Source organism: Oncorhynchus masou, chromosome 5, assembly GCF_036934945.1.
Source record: "Oncorhynchus masou masou isolate Uvic2021 chromosome 5, UVic_Omas_1.1, whole genome shotgun sequence".
Taxonomy (NCBI): Eukaryota; Metazoa; Chordata; class Actinopteri; order Salmoniformes; family Salmonidae; genus Oncorhynchus; species Oncorhynchus masou.
Window position 1 is genome coordinate 12570273 of NC_088216.1, and position 19112 is coordinate 12589384.

General features: G+C 47.0%; 1 protein-coding gene across 1 annotated transcript; it reads right to left on the minus strand.

Annotated features, from left to right (window-relative positions):
* Positions 1–688: 688 nt before the first annotated feature.
* On the minus strand, positions 689–14217 carry LOC135526199 (pancreatic secretory granule membrane major glycoprotein GP2-like). Its single transcript, XM_064954361.1, has 9 exons — positions 14157–14217; positions 12024–12674; positions 11544–11732; positions 9040–9245; positions 3764–3915; positions 2990–3235; positions 2599–2758; positions 1270–1349; positions 689–1142 (listed from the first exon to the last, which is right to left on the minus strand). Exons 1-9 carry the CDS (start codon positions 14215–14217, stop codon positions 1130–1132), a joined length of 1758 nt encoding a protein of 585 aa, XP_064810433.1. The 3' UTR covers positions 689–1129.
* Between the last annotated feature and the right edge of the window lie 4895 nt (positions 14218–19112).

A 19112-nucleotide genomic window follows, 5' to 3' on the forward strand; every position in this document is an offset into this window, starting at 1 on the left:
AGGATACCATATCGGAGTGATCCAATAGCTCACAGAACCGTGGTTACATACGTAACATTCGATGTTCACTGAATTGCTAGCGCTAAGTTCCTCAAAGATACCTAGCATCAATGCTAGCTTTGTTAACACCGGCTGTGTGATGATACAGTTTCCTGTTTAGGTTAGAGGTCACGTTGAGGTGCGTTTCAAATGTAACAGATTTGAAGCGATTTACATTCTTCCATACTAAACAGATTGCTCTCTCAGGTGTTCATGGAAGGCCACCTTTGAAAGAACATGAGAATGCATAACGCAAGTGCGCATTTTGGAACACAGTCAATGTTTTTAACACGTTTTAACTTTTGATGATGTCATCGGGTATAACTTTTTAACTTTATGTTTGTTTCTACAACTTAAAGAAATGCGCTGTTTTCACATAAAGACAATGTGCTGTCAATAATGAAAATGATGAAAAGAGATTTTCCTTTTAATTAATTAATTGCTCAATTCATTGGAATTTCCTCTTTCTAAGTCTGCTGTTGTCATGTGATGATGCAGACATCTACCAGTGTTTCTGTGGTAATACTGACACCTACTGGTTCATTATTGTCATGACTGATCCCACAGAGAAAGAACTAAACTATAGCAATAGTACACTACATGCCCAGTACATTATTCAAACATTAATACATTAATACATATATTTATAATTTATATTGTATTAACACTATTAAATTACTGCACATACAAAGCATTTTAGAGCAATAGGATGAAATGATATTATAGCTGCAGTTTAAACTAGAAAAGGGAGATGTTTGTGTTGATATAATCCCAACTAAATGTCCATGTATTTTCACGTTACAAACATTAGTGGCCAGCACATACACTTTCTGGCCTCAAGCCTTAGTTAAAGGTTCAACAATGAAATTGTGTTGGTTCAAATAGAAATATTTTCCCAATTATCCTAGTTGTAAGAAAAATATTAAAATATCCTTATTTATAACTGGATGTATGTAAGATATTAAATATGAACTGGCTTTGTTTAGGACATAAATGATGTATAGGTGAGATAGGTTTATGAACTTTACATTAATCATTTAGATAACTGGATTCATTGTTTAGGATACAGGAAGCATGACAAGTTCAATCTTCATTTTGGGACCCTGAAAGTCAAAAACAAATACACTGTTAGTTATTTAGTTACTTAGTTACCTGAGTGTCCATCACTGACATCAACATAATTTGTTTGATTGACATCTATAATTGGTTTTGATTGATAAGAGTTCGTACTCATAGGTGATTGGTCCGATGGTGAGGGGTTCGAGGGGGACAGAGGGGGTGACAGAGCGGTATTTCCTTTTGGTGCACACCTGAGGAGAGAGAAGGGAAGGAGTCAGAGAGACCAGACACTGAGACAGAGAGACGAGACGGAGTCAGAGAGACCAGACACTGAGAAAAAGACCAGACATTGAGACAGAGAGACGAGAAGGAGTCAGAGAGACCAGACACTGAGACCAGAGAGAGTCAGAGAGACCAGACACTGAGACAGAGAGACGAGAAGGAGTCAGAGAGACCAGACAATGAGACCAGAGAGACTCAGGAGAGTCAGAAACCACCACACACAAACTGAGTGAGACCAGAGAGAGACCACAGACTGAGTGAGACCAGAGAGAGACCACAGACTGAGTGAGACCAGAGAGAGACCACAGACTGAGTGAGACCAGAGAGAGACCACAGACTGAGTGAGACCAGAGAGAGACCACATACTGAGTGAGACCAGAGAGAGACCACAGACTGAGTGAGACCAGAGAGAGACCAGAGAGAGACCACAGACTGAGTGAGACCACAGACTGAGTGAGACCAGAGAGAGACCACAGACTGAGTGAGACCAGAGAGAGACCACAGACTGAGTGAGACCAGAGAGAGACCACAGACTGAGTGAGACCAGAGAGAGACCACAGACTGAGTGAGACCAGAGAGAGACCAGAGACTGAGTGAGACCAGAGAGAGACCACAGACTGAGTGAGACCAGAGAGAGACCACAGACTGAGTGAGACCAGAGAGAGACCACAGACTGAGTGAGACCAGAGAGAGACCACAGACTGAGTGAGACCAGAGAGAGACCACAGACTGAGTGAGACCAGAGAGAGACCACAGACTGAGTGAGACCAGAGAGAGACCACAGACTGAGTGAGACCAGAGAGAGACCAGAGAGAGACCACAGACTGAGTGAGACCAGAGAGAGACCACAGACTGAGTGAGACCAGAGAGAGACCACAGACTGAGTGAGACCAGAGAGAGACCACATACTGAGTGAGACCAGAGAGAGACCACAGACTGAGTGAGACCAGAGAGAGACCACAGACTGAGTGAGACCAGAGAGAGACCACAGACTGAGTGAGACCAGAGAGAGACCACATACAGCGAGGGAGACACCAGGGAGACACTCAGTAGGACCAGAGAGGGAGACACTCAGTAGGACCAGAGAGGGAGACACTCAGTAGGACCAGAGAGAGGGAGACACTCAGTAGGACCAGAGAGGGAGGCACTCAGTAGGACCAGAGAGGGAGACACTCAGTAGGACCAGAGAGGGAGACTGTGGATGAGTTGAGGACTCACTGGAGTGCAGGAGGAGCTCCTCTGGTCACACAGGCTGAGTCTGCAGTGCAGGAAGACGTCCCGGTAGTCCCCCTGGTACAGGAACAGCAGAGCAGAGAAGCGAGCCCTGAGGGACGAGCCGCTCTCCTCCACCCTCACCTGACGGAATTCAGTCGGACATCTAGGAAACAGGGAGGGTCGGGGTTTAGGTTAGATAACGCAACAGAAAATACACAAACATTCAGGTTCGGTTCCCAGACACAGAATAAGCCTGATCCTGGAGTTTAAAGCATATTCTCAATGGAGAAGCTCCATGTAAAGTGTTGTTAGTCCAGGACCAGACTTCATCTGTGTCTGGGAAAACCTCCTCCATATGTTCCTTGACTATTCACCCAGACACCTGCACACATACTTGTTCTGAATGATGTAGTATCGCATGATGTCTTTAGGGTCGGGGGATTGAGTGGCATAGCAGTCCTCCAGAACCACCACGAAACGCTCCGTCTCGGACTCCTCTACGGACACACCCACGTGCAGCACGGAACCCACTGGCAAGGTGACTCCGCCCGCTGGGTAAGCCTTTGTGAAGTTGTTGCTGTGGTACAGAGTCATGTTGGAGCCCACTCTGGAACCCTTACCGACGTTGGAACCCTTCAGCCTGTCAAATGGGCCAATAGGAGATTTGGTTTTGTTAGATTCCAAATAAACAGAGTAGAACACTCACAGACGTTTAGTAAAGCTGAAACCAAGTTTATTCACCCACTGGGTCATACAGCAGCATAAGGCAACAACATGTTTCGACTAGGGGTCTCTATGGTCAGGGCGTGACAACAGAGGAGGTGATAAACTCTTAACTAGTTATCTAAAGGATCATCAAGAACCACGGGTTTAGAGTATAAACTGTCTACGCATTGTACAGAATACTGACAGCTTGACATGTGTTAGCCTGCATTGTGTTACAGGGGCGCAACTTTGGTTTTAGAAGTTGGGGGGACATAGTTATTATTGTTTTTAAATCCAGTCGGATACCCAGCCTACCCAACCACTCGGAGGCGTCCGCATGGTCCTAAAGTACACCGCTGCCTCGTTTTGTATCACATTCCAATGATAAAACTGGTCAAAGATGCACCCCTGTTGTGTTACATTGTCCATGTTCTACAGTGTTTACTGTCACGTCTCCACTTACAACAGGTAGGGTTTGATGGCCACATCCAGGCTGGTCTCTGATTCCAGAGGGTAGGCACAGGAGAAAGGCACGCTCACGGGTCGGCTGAAGGACACGGCGTGAACGTGGTAGATGAATAAACTGTTGGAAAAGATGGCGTCAGTTCCGTTTGTCTGGTGAAAGGGGGAAAAGGGAAGGAGATTAGAAGCCAGGAGAGGACCTCTCACCAGTTCTCACAATAATACCATTCTTGGACTATTTCAGTTCATCTGTTCATCATTTTCTGTTGATGGCAACATGTCTCTTTATCTAAAATTCCCTTTGTTGCCACTCCTTGTCATTGCCAAAGAGTCTGGCTTTCGACAATCTCAATGCTCAGTGTCCTGTCGTATTTACGGAGCAGTTGCTGATTGGTAGTTGGGAAAAACATTAATATTTTCCATGCACCAATGTAAAAGGATGAATAAGAATTTGTACACATGCATATATGGATGAGCGATGACCGTGCGGCATAGGTAAGATGCAGTAGACGGTATAGAGTACAGTATATACACACACTGTTTGAGATTAGTAATGTAAGGTATGGAAACATTATATAAATTGCCATTATTTAAAGTGACTAGTGATACCTTATTACATCTATTAAAGTGGCCGGAGATTTGAGTCAGTATGTTGGCAGCAGCCACTCAATGTTAGTGATGGCTGTTTAACAGTCTAATGGCCTTGAGATAGAAGCTGTTTTTCAGTCTCTCGGTCCCAGCGTTGATGCACCTGTACTGATCTCGCCTTCTGGATGATAACGGGGTGAACAGGCAGTGGCTCGGGTGGTTGTTGTCCTTGATGATCTTTTGGCCTTCCTGTGACATCGGGTGCCGTATGTGTTCTGGAAGGCAGGTATTTTGTGAGACAGTGCGACAGGATGCTCTCAAATGTGCATCTGTAAAAGTGTGTGAGTGTTTCTTCAGCCTCCTGAGGTTGAAGAGGCGCTGTTGTGCCTTCTTCACGATGCTGTCTGTGTGGGTGGACCAATTCAGTTTGTCTGTGATGTTTACGCCGAGGAACTTAAAACTTTCCACCTTCTCCAATACTGTCCCATTGATGTGGATGGGGGGATGCTCCCTCTGCTGTTTCCTGAAATCCACGATCATCTCCTTTGTTTTGTTGACGTTGAGTGAGAGGTTATTTTCTTGACACTACACTCCGAGGGTCCTCACCTCCTCCCTGTATGCTGTCTCGTCGTTGTTGGTAATCAAGCCTACCACTGTTGTGTCGTCCGTAAACTTGATGATTGAGTTGGAGGCGTGCATGGCCATGCAGTCATGGGTGAACAGGGAGTACAGGAGAGGGCTGAGAACGCACCCTTGTGGGGCCCCAGTGTTGAGAATCAGTGAAGTGCAGGTGTTGTTTCCTACCCTCACCACCTGGAGGCAGCCCGTCAGACAGTCCAGGACCCAGTTGCACAGGGTGGAGTTAAATGCTGAGCTGTAGTCAATGAACAGCATTCTTACATAGGTATTCCTCTTGTCCAGATAGAATAGGGCAGTGTGCAGTGTGATGGCGATTGCGTTGTCCATGGACCTATTGGGGCGGTAAGCAAATTGTTTTGGGTTGTTTTGGGTCGGCCTCTGGGATAAGATCCCATGTCCAGGGTGGAGGTCCGCTTCAGGAAAGTGGTATTCCTGGTCGTACTGTAGGGAAGTGGTATTCCTGGTCGTACTGTAGGGAAGTGGTATTCCTGGTCGTACTGTAGGGAAGTGGTATTCCTGGTCGTACTGTAGGGAAGTGGTATTCCTGGTCGGGAAGTGGTATTCCTGGTCGTACTGTAGGGAAGTGGTATTCCTGGTCGTACTGTAGGGGTAAGTGGTATTTCCTGGTCGTACTGTAGGGAAGTGGTATTCCTGGTCGTACTGTAGGGAAGTGGTATTCCTGGTCGTACTGTAGGGAAGTGGTATTCCTGGTCGTACTGTAGGGAAGTGGTATTCCTGGTCGTACTGTAGGGAAGTGGTATTCCTGGCCGTACTGTAGGGAAGTGGTATTCCTGGTCGTACTGTAGGGAAGTGGTATTCCTGGTCGTACTGTAGGGAAGTGGTATTCCTGGTCGTACTGTAGGGAAGTGGTATTCCTGGTCGTACTGTAGGGAAGTGGTATTCCTGGCCGTACTGTAGGGAAGTGGTATTCCTGGCCGTACTGTAGGGAAGTGGTATTCCTGGTCGTACTGCCTGGCCGTAGTGTAGGGAAGTGGTATTCCTGGCCGTACTGTAGGGAAGTGGTATTCCTGGTCGTACTGTAGGGAAGTGGTATTCCTGGTCGTACTGTAGGGAAGTGGTATTCCTGGTCGTACTGTAGGGAAGTGGTATTCCTGGTCGTACTGTAGGGAGGTGGTATTCCTGGCCGTACTGTAGGGAAGTGGTATTCCTGGTCGTACTGTAGGGAAGTGGTATTCCTGGTCGTACTGTAGGGAAGTGGTATTCCTGGTCGTACTGTAGGGAGGTGGTATTCCTGGTGGTATTCCCGTACTGTAGGGAAGTGGTATTCCTGGTCGTACTGTAGGGAGGTGGTATTCCTGGTCGTACTGTAGGGAAGTGGTATTCCTGGTCGTACTGTAGGGAAGTGGTATTCCTGGTCGTACTGTAGGGAAGTGGTATTCCTGGTCGTACTGTAGGGAAGTGGTATTCCTGGTCGTACTGTAGGGAAGTGGTATTCCTGGTCGTACTGTAGGGAAGTGGTATTCCTGGCCGTACTGTAGGGAAGTGGTATTCCTGGTCGTACTGTAGGGAAGTGGTATTCCTGGTCGTACTGTAGGGAAGTGGAATTCCTGGTCCTGTACTGTAGGGAAGTGGTATTCCTGGTAGTACTGTAGGGAAGTGGTATTCCTGGCCGTACTGTAGGGAAGTGGTATTCCTGGCCGTACTGTAGGGAAGTGGTATTCCTGGTCGTACTGTAGGGAAGTGGTATTCCTGGCCGTACTGTAGGGAAGTGGTATTCCTGGCCGTACTGTAGGGAAGTGGTATTCCTGGCCGTACTGTAGGGAAGTGGTATTCCTGGCCGTACTGTAGGGAAGTGGTATTCCTGGCCGTACTGTAGGGAAGTGGTATTCCTGGCCGTACTGTAGGGAAGTGGTATTCCTGGTTGCACAATCCAGGTGTGGAAAGCTCTAAGATAATTATTTTATTTTATCTGACCTTTATTTAACTAGGCAAGTCAGTTTAAGAACAAATTCTTAATTACAAAGACGGCCTACCGGGGAACAGTGGGTTAACTGCCTTGTTCGGGGCAGAACGACAGATTTTTACCTTGTCAGCTCGGGGATTCGATCCAGCATCCTTTCGGTTACTGGCCCAATGTGGACTTACAGCTGTAATTGCTACCAAAGGTGCTTCTACAAAGTATTGACTCAGCGGTGTAAATACTTACGTAAATTCGTTTTTTCTGTATTTAATTTTCAATACATTTGCAAAAATTTCTGAAAAGATGTTTTCACTTTTTCATTATGGAGTATTGTGTGTAGATGTCTGCGAATTTAAAAAAAAATGTCATCTCAAATCAAATCAAATGTTATTTTATATAATCTGTTGAATTCAGGCTGTAACACAACAAAATGTGGAATATGTCAAGGGGTATGAATACTTTCCGAAGGCCCTGTACATCCTATAAGGAAACATCAATCAAATCCACCACCGCACCTCAGACACCCTCAAATGAAATGTCTCCTTTCCTAAAAACGCATCTTGGCTTCATTGTAGCATAATGCTGAAATAAGGTTTATATGCTTCTAATTATTTATTATATTATTTGCCCATCAATATTTGTCCATCTTAATCTTGTCTTTTTCATTGGCCAGTCTGAGATATGGCTTTTTCTTTGCAACTCTGCCTAGAAGGCCAGCATCCCGGTGTCGCCTCTTCACTGTTGACGTTGAGACTGGTGTTTTACGGGTACTATTTAATGAAACTGCCAGTTTAGGACTGTTTCTCAAACTAGACACTCTAATGTACTTGTCTTCTTGCTCAGTTGGGCACTGGGGCCTCCCACTCGTCTTTCTATTCTGGTTAGAGCCAGTTTGCACTGTCCTGTGAAGGGACTGGTACACAGCGTTGTACGAGATCTTCAGTTTCTTGGCAAATTTTCGCAAGGAATAGCCTTCATTTCTCAGAACGAGAATAGACTGACAAAATTCAGAAGAAAGTTATTTGTTTCTGGCCATAATCAAACCCACAAATGCTGATGCTCCAGATACTCAACGAGTCTAAAGAAGGACAGTTTTATTTCTTCTTTAAAACAGAACAACAGTTTTCAGCTGTGCTAACATATTTTCTAATGATCAATTAGCCTTTTAAAATGATAAACTTGGATTAGCTAACACAACGTGCCATTGGAACACAGGAGTGATGGTTGCTGATAATGGACCTCTGTACGCCTATGTAGATATTCCATTCAAAATCTGCCGTTTCCAGCTAGAATAGTAGTTTACAATAGTCATTTCCAACATTAGCAATGTCTGCAACGTATTTCTGATCAGTTTGATGTTATTTTAATGAATTTCTTTAAAAAACGAGGACATTTCTAAGTGACCCCAAACTTTTGAACGGTGGTGTATATATATATGTATATATATATATATTTATGTATATTTATGTTGTGTTGCACAGCATTTGAAAAAGAGACCTAGACCTCAATATGTCTTCCGTGTTAAAATGTAACATAAAAATAAACCATCTGTTTTCACTGTTCCATTCATGCATCTCCGCTGGCCTCTCTCTCTTCCAACCTCTCTGTATTCCGCTCAACCAGTAGCCTGGCCCAAGCATGTCCCAGAAGGAGCAAACTACAGTAGTTCTGTCACCTACTTTTAGCCCAAGCATGTCCCAGAAGTAGCCAACTACAGTAGTTCTGTCACCTAATTTTCAAGCATGTCCCAGAAGTAGCCAACTACAGTAGTTCTGTCACCTTAGCAATAAAAAAATAAAAATAAATATATACATATATATATATTAGAGGGAAAAAGTACCTTGCTCTTTCTTACTGGATATAAAATAGGCTTCAGGCTACAGGCTCACAATGAACTGGCGGGGAAGTTTGAACGTCGAGAGCATCTCTGTTGTGACTTGGTCACATTGGCTGGTGGTAAACATGCAATAAATGGACTGTTCATATTTGAAGGCCTGTGTCTTTGGCAATGACAAGGATTGGCAAGGAGTGAAATATTAGCTAAAGAGACTGGTATCCAGGGTTATGTCTAACAGCAAGTGTCTTTTGATAGTTTTGGTGAGGAACGGGGTGAAAGGGTCTGTTCTCACCACCAGAGTGTTTCCGCAGGCGCCCTCCGTGCGCTCCACCTGGTACCATATCATGCCGCCACGCTCTTCGTGAGCGTTACACCGGGGGTCGGCCAGGTTAGCGGTGGTGGCGTCCAGACCAGCGGCCTCCAGGTTAGTCCTGTTGAGACCCACCTGTACCAGGCTCTGCCCACATACTACCTCTGGGTGCAGCAAAACAGGCTGATCTGTAAGAGAGGAAGAGAGACACAGAGGGATGAGAAACAGGCTGATCTGTAAGAGAGGAAGACAGAGACAGAGGGATGAGTAACAGGCTGATCTGTAAGAGAGGAAGAGAGAGACAGAGGGATGAGTAACAGGCTGATCTGTAAGAGAGGAAGAGAGACACAGAGGGATGAGAAACAGGCTGATCTGTAAGAGAGGAAGAGAGAGACAGAGGGATGAGTAACAGGCTGATCTGTAAGAGAGGAAGAGAGAGACAGAGGGATGAGTAACAGGCTGATCTGTAAGAGAGGAAGAGAGAGACAGAGGGATGAGTAACAGGCTGATCTGTAAGAGGAAGAGAGAGACAGAGGGATGAGAAACAGGCTGATCTGTAAGAGAGGAAGAGAGAGACAGAGGGATGAGTAACAGGCTGATCTGTAAGAGGAAGAGAGAGACAGAGGGATGAGTAACAGGCTGATCTGTAAGAGGAAGAGAGAGACAGAGGGATGAGTAACAGGCTGATCTGTAAGAGGAAGAGAGAGACAGAGGGATGAGTAACAGGCTGATCTGTAAGAGAGGAAGAGAGAGACAGAGGGATGAGAAACAGGCTGATCTGTAAGAGAGGAAGACAGAGACAGAGGGATGAGTAACAGGCTGATCTGTAAGAGAGGAAGAGAGAGACAGAGGGATGAGTAACAGGCTGATCTGTAAGAGAGGAAGAGAGAGACAGAGGGATGAGTAACAGGCTGATCTGTAAGAGAGGAAGACAGAGACAGAGGGATGAGTAACAGGCTGATCTGTAAGAGAGGAAGAGAGAGACAGAGGGATGAGTAACAGGCTGATCTGTAAGAGAGGAAGAGAGAGACAGAGGGATGAGAAACAGGCTGATCTGTAAGAGGAAGAGAGAGACAGAGGGATGAGTAACAGGCTGATCTGTAAGAGAGGAAGAGAGAGACAGAGGGATGAGTAACAGGCTGATCTGTAAGAGGAAGAGAGAGACAGAGGGATGAGTAACAGGCTGATCTGTAAGAGAGGAAGACAGAGACAGAGGGATGAGTAACAGGCTGATCTGTAAGAGAGGAAGAGAGAGACAGAGGGATGAGTAACAGGCTGATCTGTAAGAGAGGAAGAGAGAGACAGAGGGATGAGTAACAGGCTGATCTGTAAGAGGAAGAGAGAGACAGAGGGATGAGTAACAGGCTGATCTGTAAGAGAGGAAGACAGAGACAGAGGGATGAGAAACAGGCTGATCTGTAAGAGAGGAAGAGAGAGACAGAGGGATGAGTAACAGGCTGATCTGTAAGAGAGGAAGAGAGAGACAGAGGGATGAGAAACAGGTTGATCTGTAAGAGAGGAAGACAGAGACAGAGGGATGAGAAACAGGTTGATCTGTAAGAGAGGAAGACAGAGACAGAGGGATGAGAAACAGGTTGATCTGTAAGAGAGGAAGAGAGAGACAGAGGGATGAGAAACAGGCTGATCTGTAAGAGAGGAAGACAGAGACAGAGGGATGAGAAACAGGTTGATCTGTAAGAGGAAGAGAGAGACAGAGGGATGAGTAACAGGCTGATCTGTAAGAGGAAGAGAGAGACAGAGGGATGAGTAACAGGCTGATCTGTAAGAGGAAGAGAGAGACAGAGGGATGAGAAACAGGCTGATCTGTAAGAGAGGAAGAGAGAGACAGAGGGATGAGTAACAGGCTGATCTGTAAGAGAGGAAGAGAGAGACAGAGGGATGAGAAACAGGCTGATCTGTAAGAGAGGAAGAGAGAGACAGAGGGATGAGAAACAGGCTGATCTGTAAGAGAGGAAGAGAGAGACAGAGGGATGAGAAACAGGCTGATCTGTAAGAGAGGAAGAGAGAGACAGAGGGATGAGAAACAGGCTGATCTGTAAGAGAGGAAGACAGAGACAGAGGGATGAGTAACAGGCTGATCTGTAAGAGAGGAAGACAGAGACAGAGGGATGAGTAACAGGCTGATCTGTAAGAGAGGAAGAGAGAGACAGAGGGATGAGAAACAGGCTGATCTGTAAGAGAGGAAGAGAGAGACAGAGGGATGAGTAACAGGCTGATCTGTAAGAGAGGAAGAGAGAGACAGAGGGATGAGTAACAGGCTGATCTGTAAGAGAGGAAGAGAGACACAGAGGGATGAGAAACAGGCTGATCTGTAAGAGAGGAAGAGAGCTGGCACCAAAAAAGGGTTCTTCACAGGGTTCTCTCATGGGGACAGCCGAAGAACACTTTTAGGTTCTAGATAGCACCTGTTTTTCTAAGAGAGTACAGTACATAGGTCCTCAAGCAGGTGTTTTCTGAGAACTCACCTGGCCTCTCACACCGCCAAGTGACCCCATCGGTGCTCACGCAGGTCTCCCCCGCTCGGCAGGAACCACACATTGCTTTAGGCGTAGTCGTGGCAACCTGCGACTGTGTTGTTGTTGTGGTGCGATTGTTCTCTACTGGCATTTCTGTAGATGTGACTGGTTTTGGTGTTGTGGTGGGAGCTGACACATCTGGAACAAGGAGTTAAACAGGAGACACAGTTACGAGGGAACATTCATCACTCATGTTTTGAAAGAACTAGTATGCTGGTATTACCAGAATCAATATGAATGAATGGATGAATATGCTGAGTGCTGTTGATATCTAGGGCCATAAGAAGAACATCATGGTGTATATAACCAGCTGGTGAATGACTAAGCAGTAAACAGTTTAAAAATAAATACAATAACTTCAATTCAAAAGGCAGAACAACCAAAACAAGCCCCACTCAGAACATGGCAAAGCAGGGGGCAGAACCTTACATGCACAATAGGCGAAGTAGCACCCGGGAGGCATGACGAACTTGTACACAAAGTAGTTCCCAGGACATGCCTTGACGTGGATGGGCTGAGACTGCACCCAGCAGCAGTCCCCATTGAAGCTGGCGCAGACTGCACTCTGGACAATTTCATCCACCTGCTGGGGGGGAGGAAACGCCAGCCACAAGGGAGCCTGGGTGCCGCACTTGAACGAATCCACGCACTTGTCCGGCATGGACACGCTCTGGTTGCCGATGAACATGCGGTAATAGCCGTCCCAGCGGACGTTGCGGTCGCAGTGCTTGTTGCCCACGTCGTTGTTGGTGGAACGCCAGGCGTCGTTCAGGACCGTGTAGATCTTGCAGGGGTTGGCGCACTGCTGGATGCCGTCGACCGTGATGCAGTCCTCCCCGTCAGCGCACTCGTTGAAGCCGCAGCTGAACCGGACGTGGGCAAGGTTGGTGTTGGAGGTGGGGTAGGAGCGGCGGACACGGCGAGGGGCGTGGTGGGCGGCGGTGGCGGTGTGGCCAGGTAAACAGACGAGGCCGTCTCCGGAGAAGCCCTTCTTACAGGTGCATGTGATGTCACCTGCCGTGAGGGAGGTGCGGCAGACGGCTTGTTCGTGACACGCTTCGCAGCTGGTGACAATCGTACCTGTGGGAATTTGGGAATATATGGGATCATCGTCTTTTTAGGTTGAGGTATCATGATACACCTGAATTGTTTTGATGCCTCCATTTTTAGGTTCTGCGACTAAAGAGCAGAGAAAGTCAGTTGTGTGGTGGGTTATATAGTATTGTACTGTATAAAAACACTTAATACATAATACATGTATCCCTACACTGTCAGATATGGCAGAACTAAAATAAGACGATGCAAAAATCAAATGAACAAATGCTACACAGTATAGTTTATATCGTATATAGTATTCATTATGAATAAACATAAATCATTTCATGTTTTAAATATACATTTGGAAAGTATTCAGACCCCCTTTTCCACATGTTTTTACTTTACAGCCTATATGTAAATGGATGAAATAGTTTTTTACCCTCAAGGACGTTCCCGAGACCTGTCCCGAAGCCACTCCTGCTTGTCTTGGCTGTGTGCTGAGGGTTGTTACCTGTTGGAAGGTGAACCTTTGCCCCAGTATGAGGTTCTGAGCGCCCTGAAGCAAGTTTTCATCAAGGATCTCTCTGTACTCGCTCCGTTCATCTTTCCCCCGATCCTGACTAGTCTCTCAGTCCCTAACACTGAAAACCTCCCCACAGCATGATGCTGCAACCACCATGCTTCACCTTGGGATTGGCATTCAGGCCAAAGAGTTCAAGCTTGGTTTCATCAGACCAGAGAATATTGTTTCTCATGGTCTGAGAGTCCTTTAGGTGCCTTTTGGCAAAGTCCAAGTGGGCTGTCATGTGCCTTTTACTGAGGAGTGGCTTCTGTCTGGCCACTCTACCATAATGGCCTGATTGGTGGAGTGGTACAGAGATGGTTGTCCTTCTGGATTATGTCAGAGTCACCTCTCTGACCAAGGCCCTTCTCCTCCGATTGCTCAGTTTGGCCAGGCGGCCAGATCAAGGAAGAGTCTTGTGGTTCCAAACTTCTTCCATATATGAATGGAAATCATGTCCAATTTCCAAATCATGTCCAATCAATTGAATTTACCACAGGTGGACTCGAATCAATTTGTAGAAATATCTCAAGGATGATCAACGGAAACAGGATGCACCTGAGCTCAATTTCGAGTCTCATAGCAAAGGGTCTGAATACTTATGTAAATAAGTTATTTTTTATTTTTATTCAAATTCTAAAAACCTGTTTTCACTTTGTTATTATGGGGTATTGTGTGTAGATTGATGAGGAAAAAAATTAATTTCATCAATTTTAGAATGAGGCTGTGACATCACAAAATGTGGTAAAAGTCAAGGGGTCTGAATACTTTCCGAATGTACTCTATAGTATATTTGTGTGTACCTGAGGTATGTCCAGCTGTTGATGTATTAAATATATAGTATATATGTGTGTACCTGAGGTATGTCCAGCTGTTGATGTATTAAATATATAGTATATATGTGTGTACCTGAGGTACGTCCAGCTGTTGATGTATTAAATATATAGTATATATGTGTGTACCTGAGGTACGTCCAGCGCTGGACATAACCAGTAGAGGCACCAGCAGAGCCACCAGGATCATCCTCATCAACACTAGTTTCTTCTACAGGGGCAGAAACGGGGAACACAACCTGAAGGAAAATACACTGATTATATTCATCCACACTTTATCCACAATTTACATCTACTGGAAAGTCAGTCACGTTTAAATGCAAGTTTGACTTGATTTAATTTGACTGTATCTATACAGGTCATCCTATGGTGATAAAACACATTTTATTTTCTGTCACAAGACTGCAATTAACCCCGTTACAAAACATCTAATACAATAATATATATTAAGCACGGACACACATTCTCTGGAGGGTATTATAACAACACATCTAATACAATAATATATATTAAGCATGGACACACATTCTCTGGAGGGTATTATAACAACACATCTAATACAATAATATATATTAAGCATGGACACACATTCTCTGGAGGGTATTATAACAACACATCTAATACAATAATAGATATTAAACATGGACACACATTCTCTGGAGGGTATTATAACAACACATCTAATACAGTAATATATATTAAACACGGACACACATTCTCTGGAGGGTATTATAACAACACATCTAATACAATAATGTATATTAAGCACGGACACACATTCTCTGGAGGGTATTATAACAACACATCTAATACAGTAATATATATTAAACACGGACACACATTCTCTGGAGGGTTTTATAACATTTCAAACTTAGTCAGTGCAGATATATTAATTCCACCAAACCAAAAATAATTTTGTTTAACCATACAGTATGAATAGTGATCTGAGAGGAGTACTGACTTACCAAATGTTGATGCTGTCTGCTGGAACACACCTGTAAACGAGGCATTTATACACTGGTTATCGGGGGGGGGGGGGGGAAACGGGTCACATTGTGCAATATTCCCAGGGACAATACCTTAACCTGGGTCCCAGTCTGTTCAGCTCTCATTCCACTCCTTGCCACTCCTTGTCATGATAAACTGTTTGGCAATGACCCTGAGTAAAGGAGTGAAATGTCAGACAAAACTGACTGGATTTCAGGCTAACAATAGGTGTTGAGGAGGTTGAATCACAACTATAAAACCCAGCTGGGGCGGCAGGGTAGCCTAGTGGTTAGAGCGTTGGACTAGTAACCAGAAGGTTGCAAGTTCAAATCCCAGAGCTGACAAGGTACAACTGTGTCATTCTGCCCCTGAACAGACAGTTTACCCACTGTTCCTAGGCCGTCATTGAAAATAAGAGTTTGTTCTTAACTGACTTGCCTGGTTAAATAAAGGTTAAATAAAGGTAAAATAAAAAATAAATAAATAAAAAACTACAGTATAATCTTAATTTGATCATTCTGATGTTGCTGAACATTTCCCAGTGTATTTGAGAAAGCTTCTAAAGTTTGTAATTTCCACTCAGAAATATCAGACTTGATTTTATTCTTACAAAACAAATGTCTCAACCCCTAATTAGTAATTCACATTTCCTGTTGCTACAGGATTATTTTCCTTCTGTAGCAAACTGGCTCAAATTACGATCCTACATCTGTATCACCGCTGAAATGTAAGGAAACCATAAAACCCTGGGGTGTGGTTAAGGTAAAGTCTATATGCTCTGGTGGGTGGCGGCAGATACAATGGATGTTTTCAAACTCATTAAGCGACAAGGCAAGTGGCTGGTGGCTGGTGGTTGGTGGGTGGTGGGTGGTGGCTGGTGGCTGGTGGGTGGTGGCTGGTGGCTGGTGGCTGGTGGGTGGTGGCTGGTGGTTGGTGGCTGGTGGTTGGTGGGTGGTGGCTGGTGGCTGGTGGTTGGTGGCTGGTGGCTGGTGGCTGGTGGCTGGTGGGTGGTGGCTGGTGGCTGGTGGGTGGTGGGTGGTGGCTGGTGGGTGGTGGGTGGTGGCTGGTGGGTGGTGGCTGGTGGGTGGTGGCTGGTGGGTGGTGGCTGGTGGTTTGTGGCTGGTGGCTGGTGGCTGGTGGGTGGTGGCTGGTGGTTTGTGGCTGGTGGGTGGTGGCTGGTGGGTGGTGGCTGGTGGTTTGTGGCTGGTGGTTGGTGGCTGGTGGCTGGTGGGTGGTGGCTGGTGGCTGGTGGGTGGTGGCTGGTGGCTGGTGTTTTGTGGCTGGTGGTTGGTGGGTGGTGGCTGGTGGCTGGTGGTTGGTGGCTGGTGGCTGGTGGGTGGTGGGTGGTGGCTGGTGGGTGGTGGCTGGTGGGTGGTGGCTGGTGGGTGGTGGCTGGTGGTTTGTGGCTGGTGGTTGGTGGGTGGTGGCTGGTGGCTGGTGGTTGGTGGCTGGTGGCTGGTGGCTGGTGGGTGGTGGGTGGTGGGTGGTGGGTGGTGGGTGGTGGGTGGTGGCTGGTGGGTGGTGGCTGGTGAGTGGTGGCTGGTGGTTTGTGGCTGGTGGTTGGTGGGTGGTGGCTGGTGGCTGGTGGTTGGTGGGTGGTGGCTGGTGGGTGGTGGCTGGTGGTTTGTGGCTGGTGGTTGGTGGCTGGTGGCTGGTGGTTGGTGGCTGGTGGCTGGTGGCTGGTGGCTGGTGGGTGGTGGTTGGTGGGTGGTGGCTGGTGGCTGGTGGGTGGTGGCTGGTGGCTGGTGGTTTGTGGCTGGTGGTTGGTGGGTGGTGGCTGGTGGTTGATGGCTGGTGGCTGGTGGCTGGTGGCTGGTGGCTGGTGGCTGGTGGGTGGTGGCTGGTGGCTGGTGGCTGGTGGGTGGTGGCTGGTGGCTGGTGGGTGGTGGCTGGTGGGTGGTGGCTGGTGGGTGGTGGGTGGTGGCTGGTGGGTGGTGGCTGTGGGTGGTGGCTGGTGGCTGGTGGCTGGGTGGCTGGTGGGTGGTGGCTGGGTGGCTGGTGGGTGGTGGCTGGGTGGCTGGGTGGCTGGTGGCTGGTGGCTGGTGGGTGGTGGGTGGTGGGTGGTGGCTGGTGGGTGGTGGCTGGTGGCTGGTGGGTGGTGGCTGGTGGGTGGTGGGTGGTGGCTGGTGGCTGGTGGGTGGTGGGTGGTGGCTAGTGGGTGGTGGCTGGTGGCTGGTGGGTGGTGGCTGGGTGGCTGGTGGCTGGGTGGCATTAGGTCAACACCATATGATTAATGAGGTAAATAATGCCTCACAATATCCCAGAGAACCACTTAACATTTGGCTGACTTCTTACCTCTCGGCCTCTGTTATAAAGACAATGTGTCATGGGTTGCTGGTGCTCTTGGATAGGCCAACACCCTTGTTTTAATGTCATTTCCACCCTTCTTCCATCAGTTTTTAAATCAGTTTATTTGGCTTATGTTTGCACTGTCGATGTCTGTTTCAACTGTGCAGTATTTCAATCTGTTTTCTGTCGTTTGATGTACTATATACACTGCTCAAAGAAATAAAGGGAACACTAAAATAACACATCCTAGATCTGAATGAATGAAATATTCTTATTAAATACTTTTTTTCTGTACATAGTTGAATGTGCTGACAACAAAATCACACAAAAATTATCAATGGAAATCAAATTTATCAACCCATGGAGGTCTGGATTTGGAGTCACACTCAAAATGAAAGTGGAAAAACACACTACAGGCTGATCCAACTGATGTAATGTCCTTAAAACAATTCCAAATGAGGCTCAGTAGTGTGTGTGGCCTCCACGTGCCTGTATAACCTCCCTACAACGCCTGGGCATGCTCCTGATGAGGTGGTGGATGGTCTCCTGAGGGATCTCCTCCCAGACCTGGACTAAAGCATCCACCAACTCCTGGGCAGTCGGTGGTGCAACGTGGCGTTGGTGGATGGAGCGAGACATGATGTCCCAGATGTGCTCAATTGGATTCAGGTCTGGGGAACGGGCAGGCCAGTCCATAGCATCAATGCCTTCCTCTTGCAGGAACTGCTGACACACTCCAACCACATGAGGTCTAGCATTGTCTTGCATTAGGAGGAACCCAGGGCCAAAAGCACCAGCATATGGTCTCACAAGGGGTCTGAAGATCTCATCTCGGTACCTAATGGCAGTCAGGCTACCTCTGGCGAGCACATGGAGGGCTGTGCGGCCCCCCAAAGAAATGCCACCCCACACCATGACTGACCCACTGCCAAACCGGTCATGCTGGAGGATGTTGCAGGCAGCAGAATGTTCTCCACGGCGTCTCCAGACTGTCACGTCTGTCACATGTGCTCAGTGTGAACCTGCTTTCATCTGTGAAGAGCACAGGGCGCCAGTGGCGAATTTGCCAATCTTGGTGTTCTCTGGCAAATGAAAACCGTCCTGCACGGTGTTGGGCTGTAAGCACAACCCACACCTGTGGACGTCGGGCCCTCATTCCACCCTCATGGAGTCTGTTTTTGACCGTTTGAGCAGACACATGCACATTTGTGGCCTGCTGGAGGTCATTTTGCAGGGCTCTGGCAGTGCTCCTCCTGCTCTTCCTTGCACAAAGGCGGAGGTAGCGGTCCTGCTGCTAGGTTGTTGCCCTCCTACGGCCTCCTCCACGTCTCCTGATGTACTGGCCTGTCTCCTGGTAGCGCCTCCATGCTCTGGACACTACGCTGACAGACACAGCAAACCATCTTGCCACAGCTCGCATTGATGTGCCATCCTGGATGAGCTGCACTACCTGAGCCACTTGTGTGGGTTGTAGACTCCGTCTCATGCTACCACTAGAGTGAAAGCACCGCCAGCATTCAAAAGTGACCAAAACATCAGCCAGGAAGCATAGGAACTGAGAAGTGGTCTGTGGTCCCCACCTGCAGAACCACTCCTTTATTGGGGGATGTCTTGCTAATTGCCTATAATTTCCACCTGTTGTCTATTCCATTTGCACAACAGCATGTGAAAGTTATTGTCAATCAGTGTTGCTTCCTAAGTGGACAGTTTGATTTCACAGAAGTGTGATTGACTTGGAGTTACATTGTGTTGTTTAAATGTTCCCTTTATTTTTTTGAGCAGTGTATATATGCTTGTTTCGACCTGCCC

Excerpts from the sequence above, each read along its gene's own strand:
- LOC135526199 (XM_064954361.1), bottom strand. The coding sequence starts at position 14,217 with ATGATCCTGGTGGCTCTGCTGGTGCCTCTACTGGTTATGTCCAGCGCT. Across the intron at positions 3,236-3,763 it reads GCCATCAAACCCTACCTGTT|GCTGAAGGGTTCCAACGTCG; the intron begins GTAAGTGGAGAC and ends CCCATTTGACAG. Across the intron at positions 1,350-2,598 it reads GGAGCTCCTCCTGCACTCCA|GTGTGCACCAAAAGGAAATA; the intron begins GTGAGTCCTCAA and ends CTCTCTCCTCAG.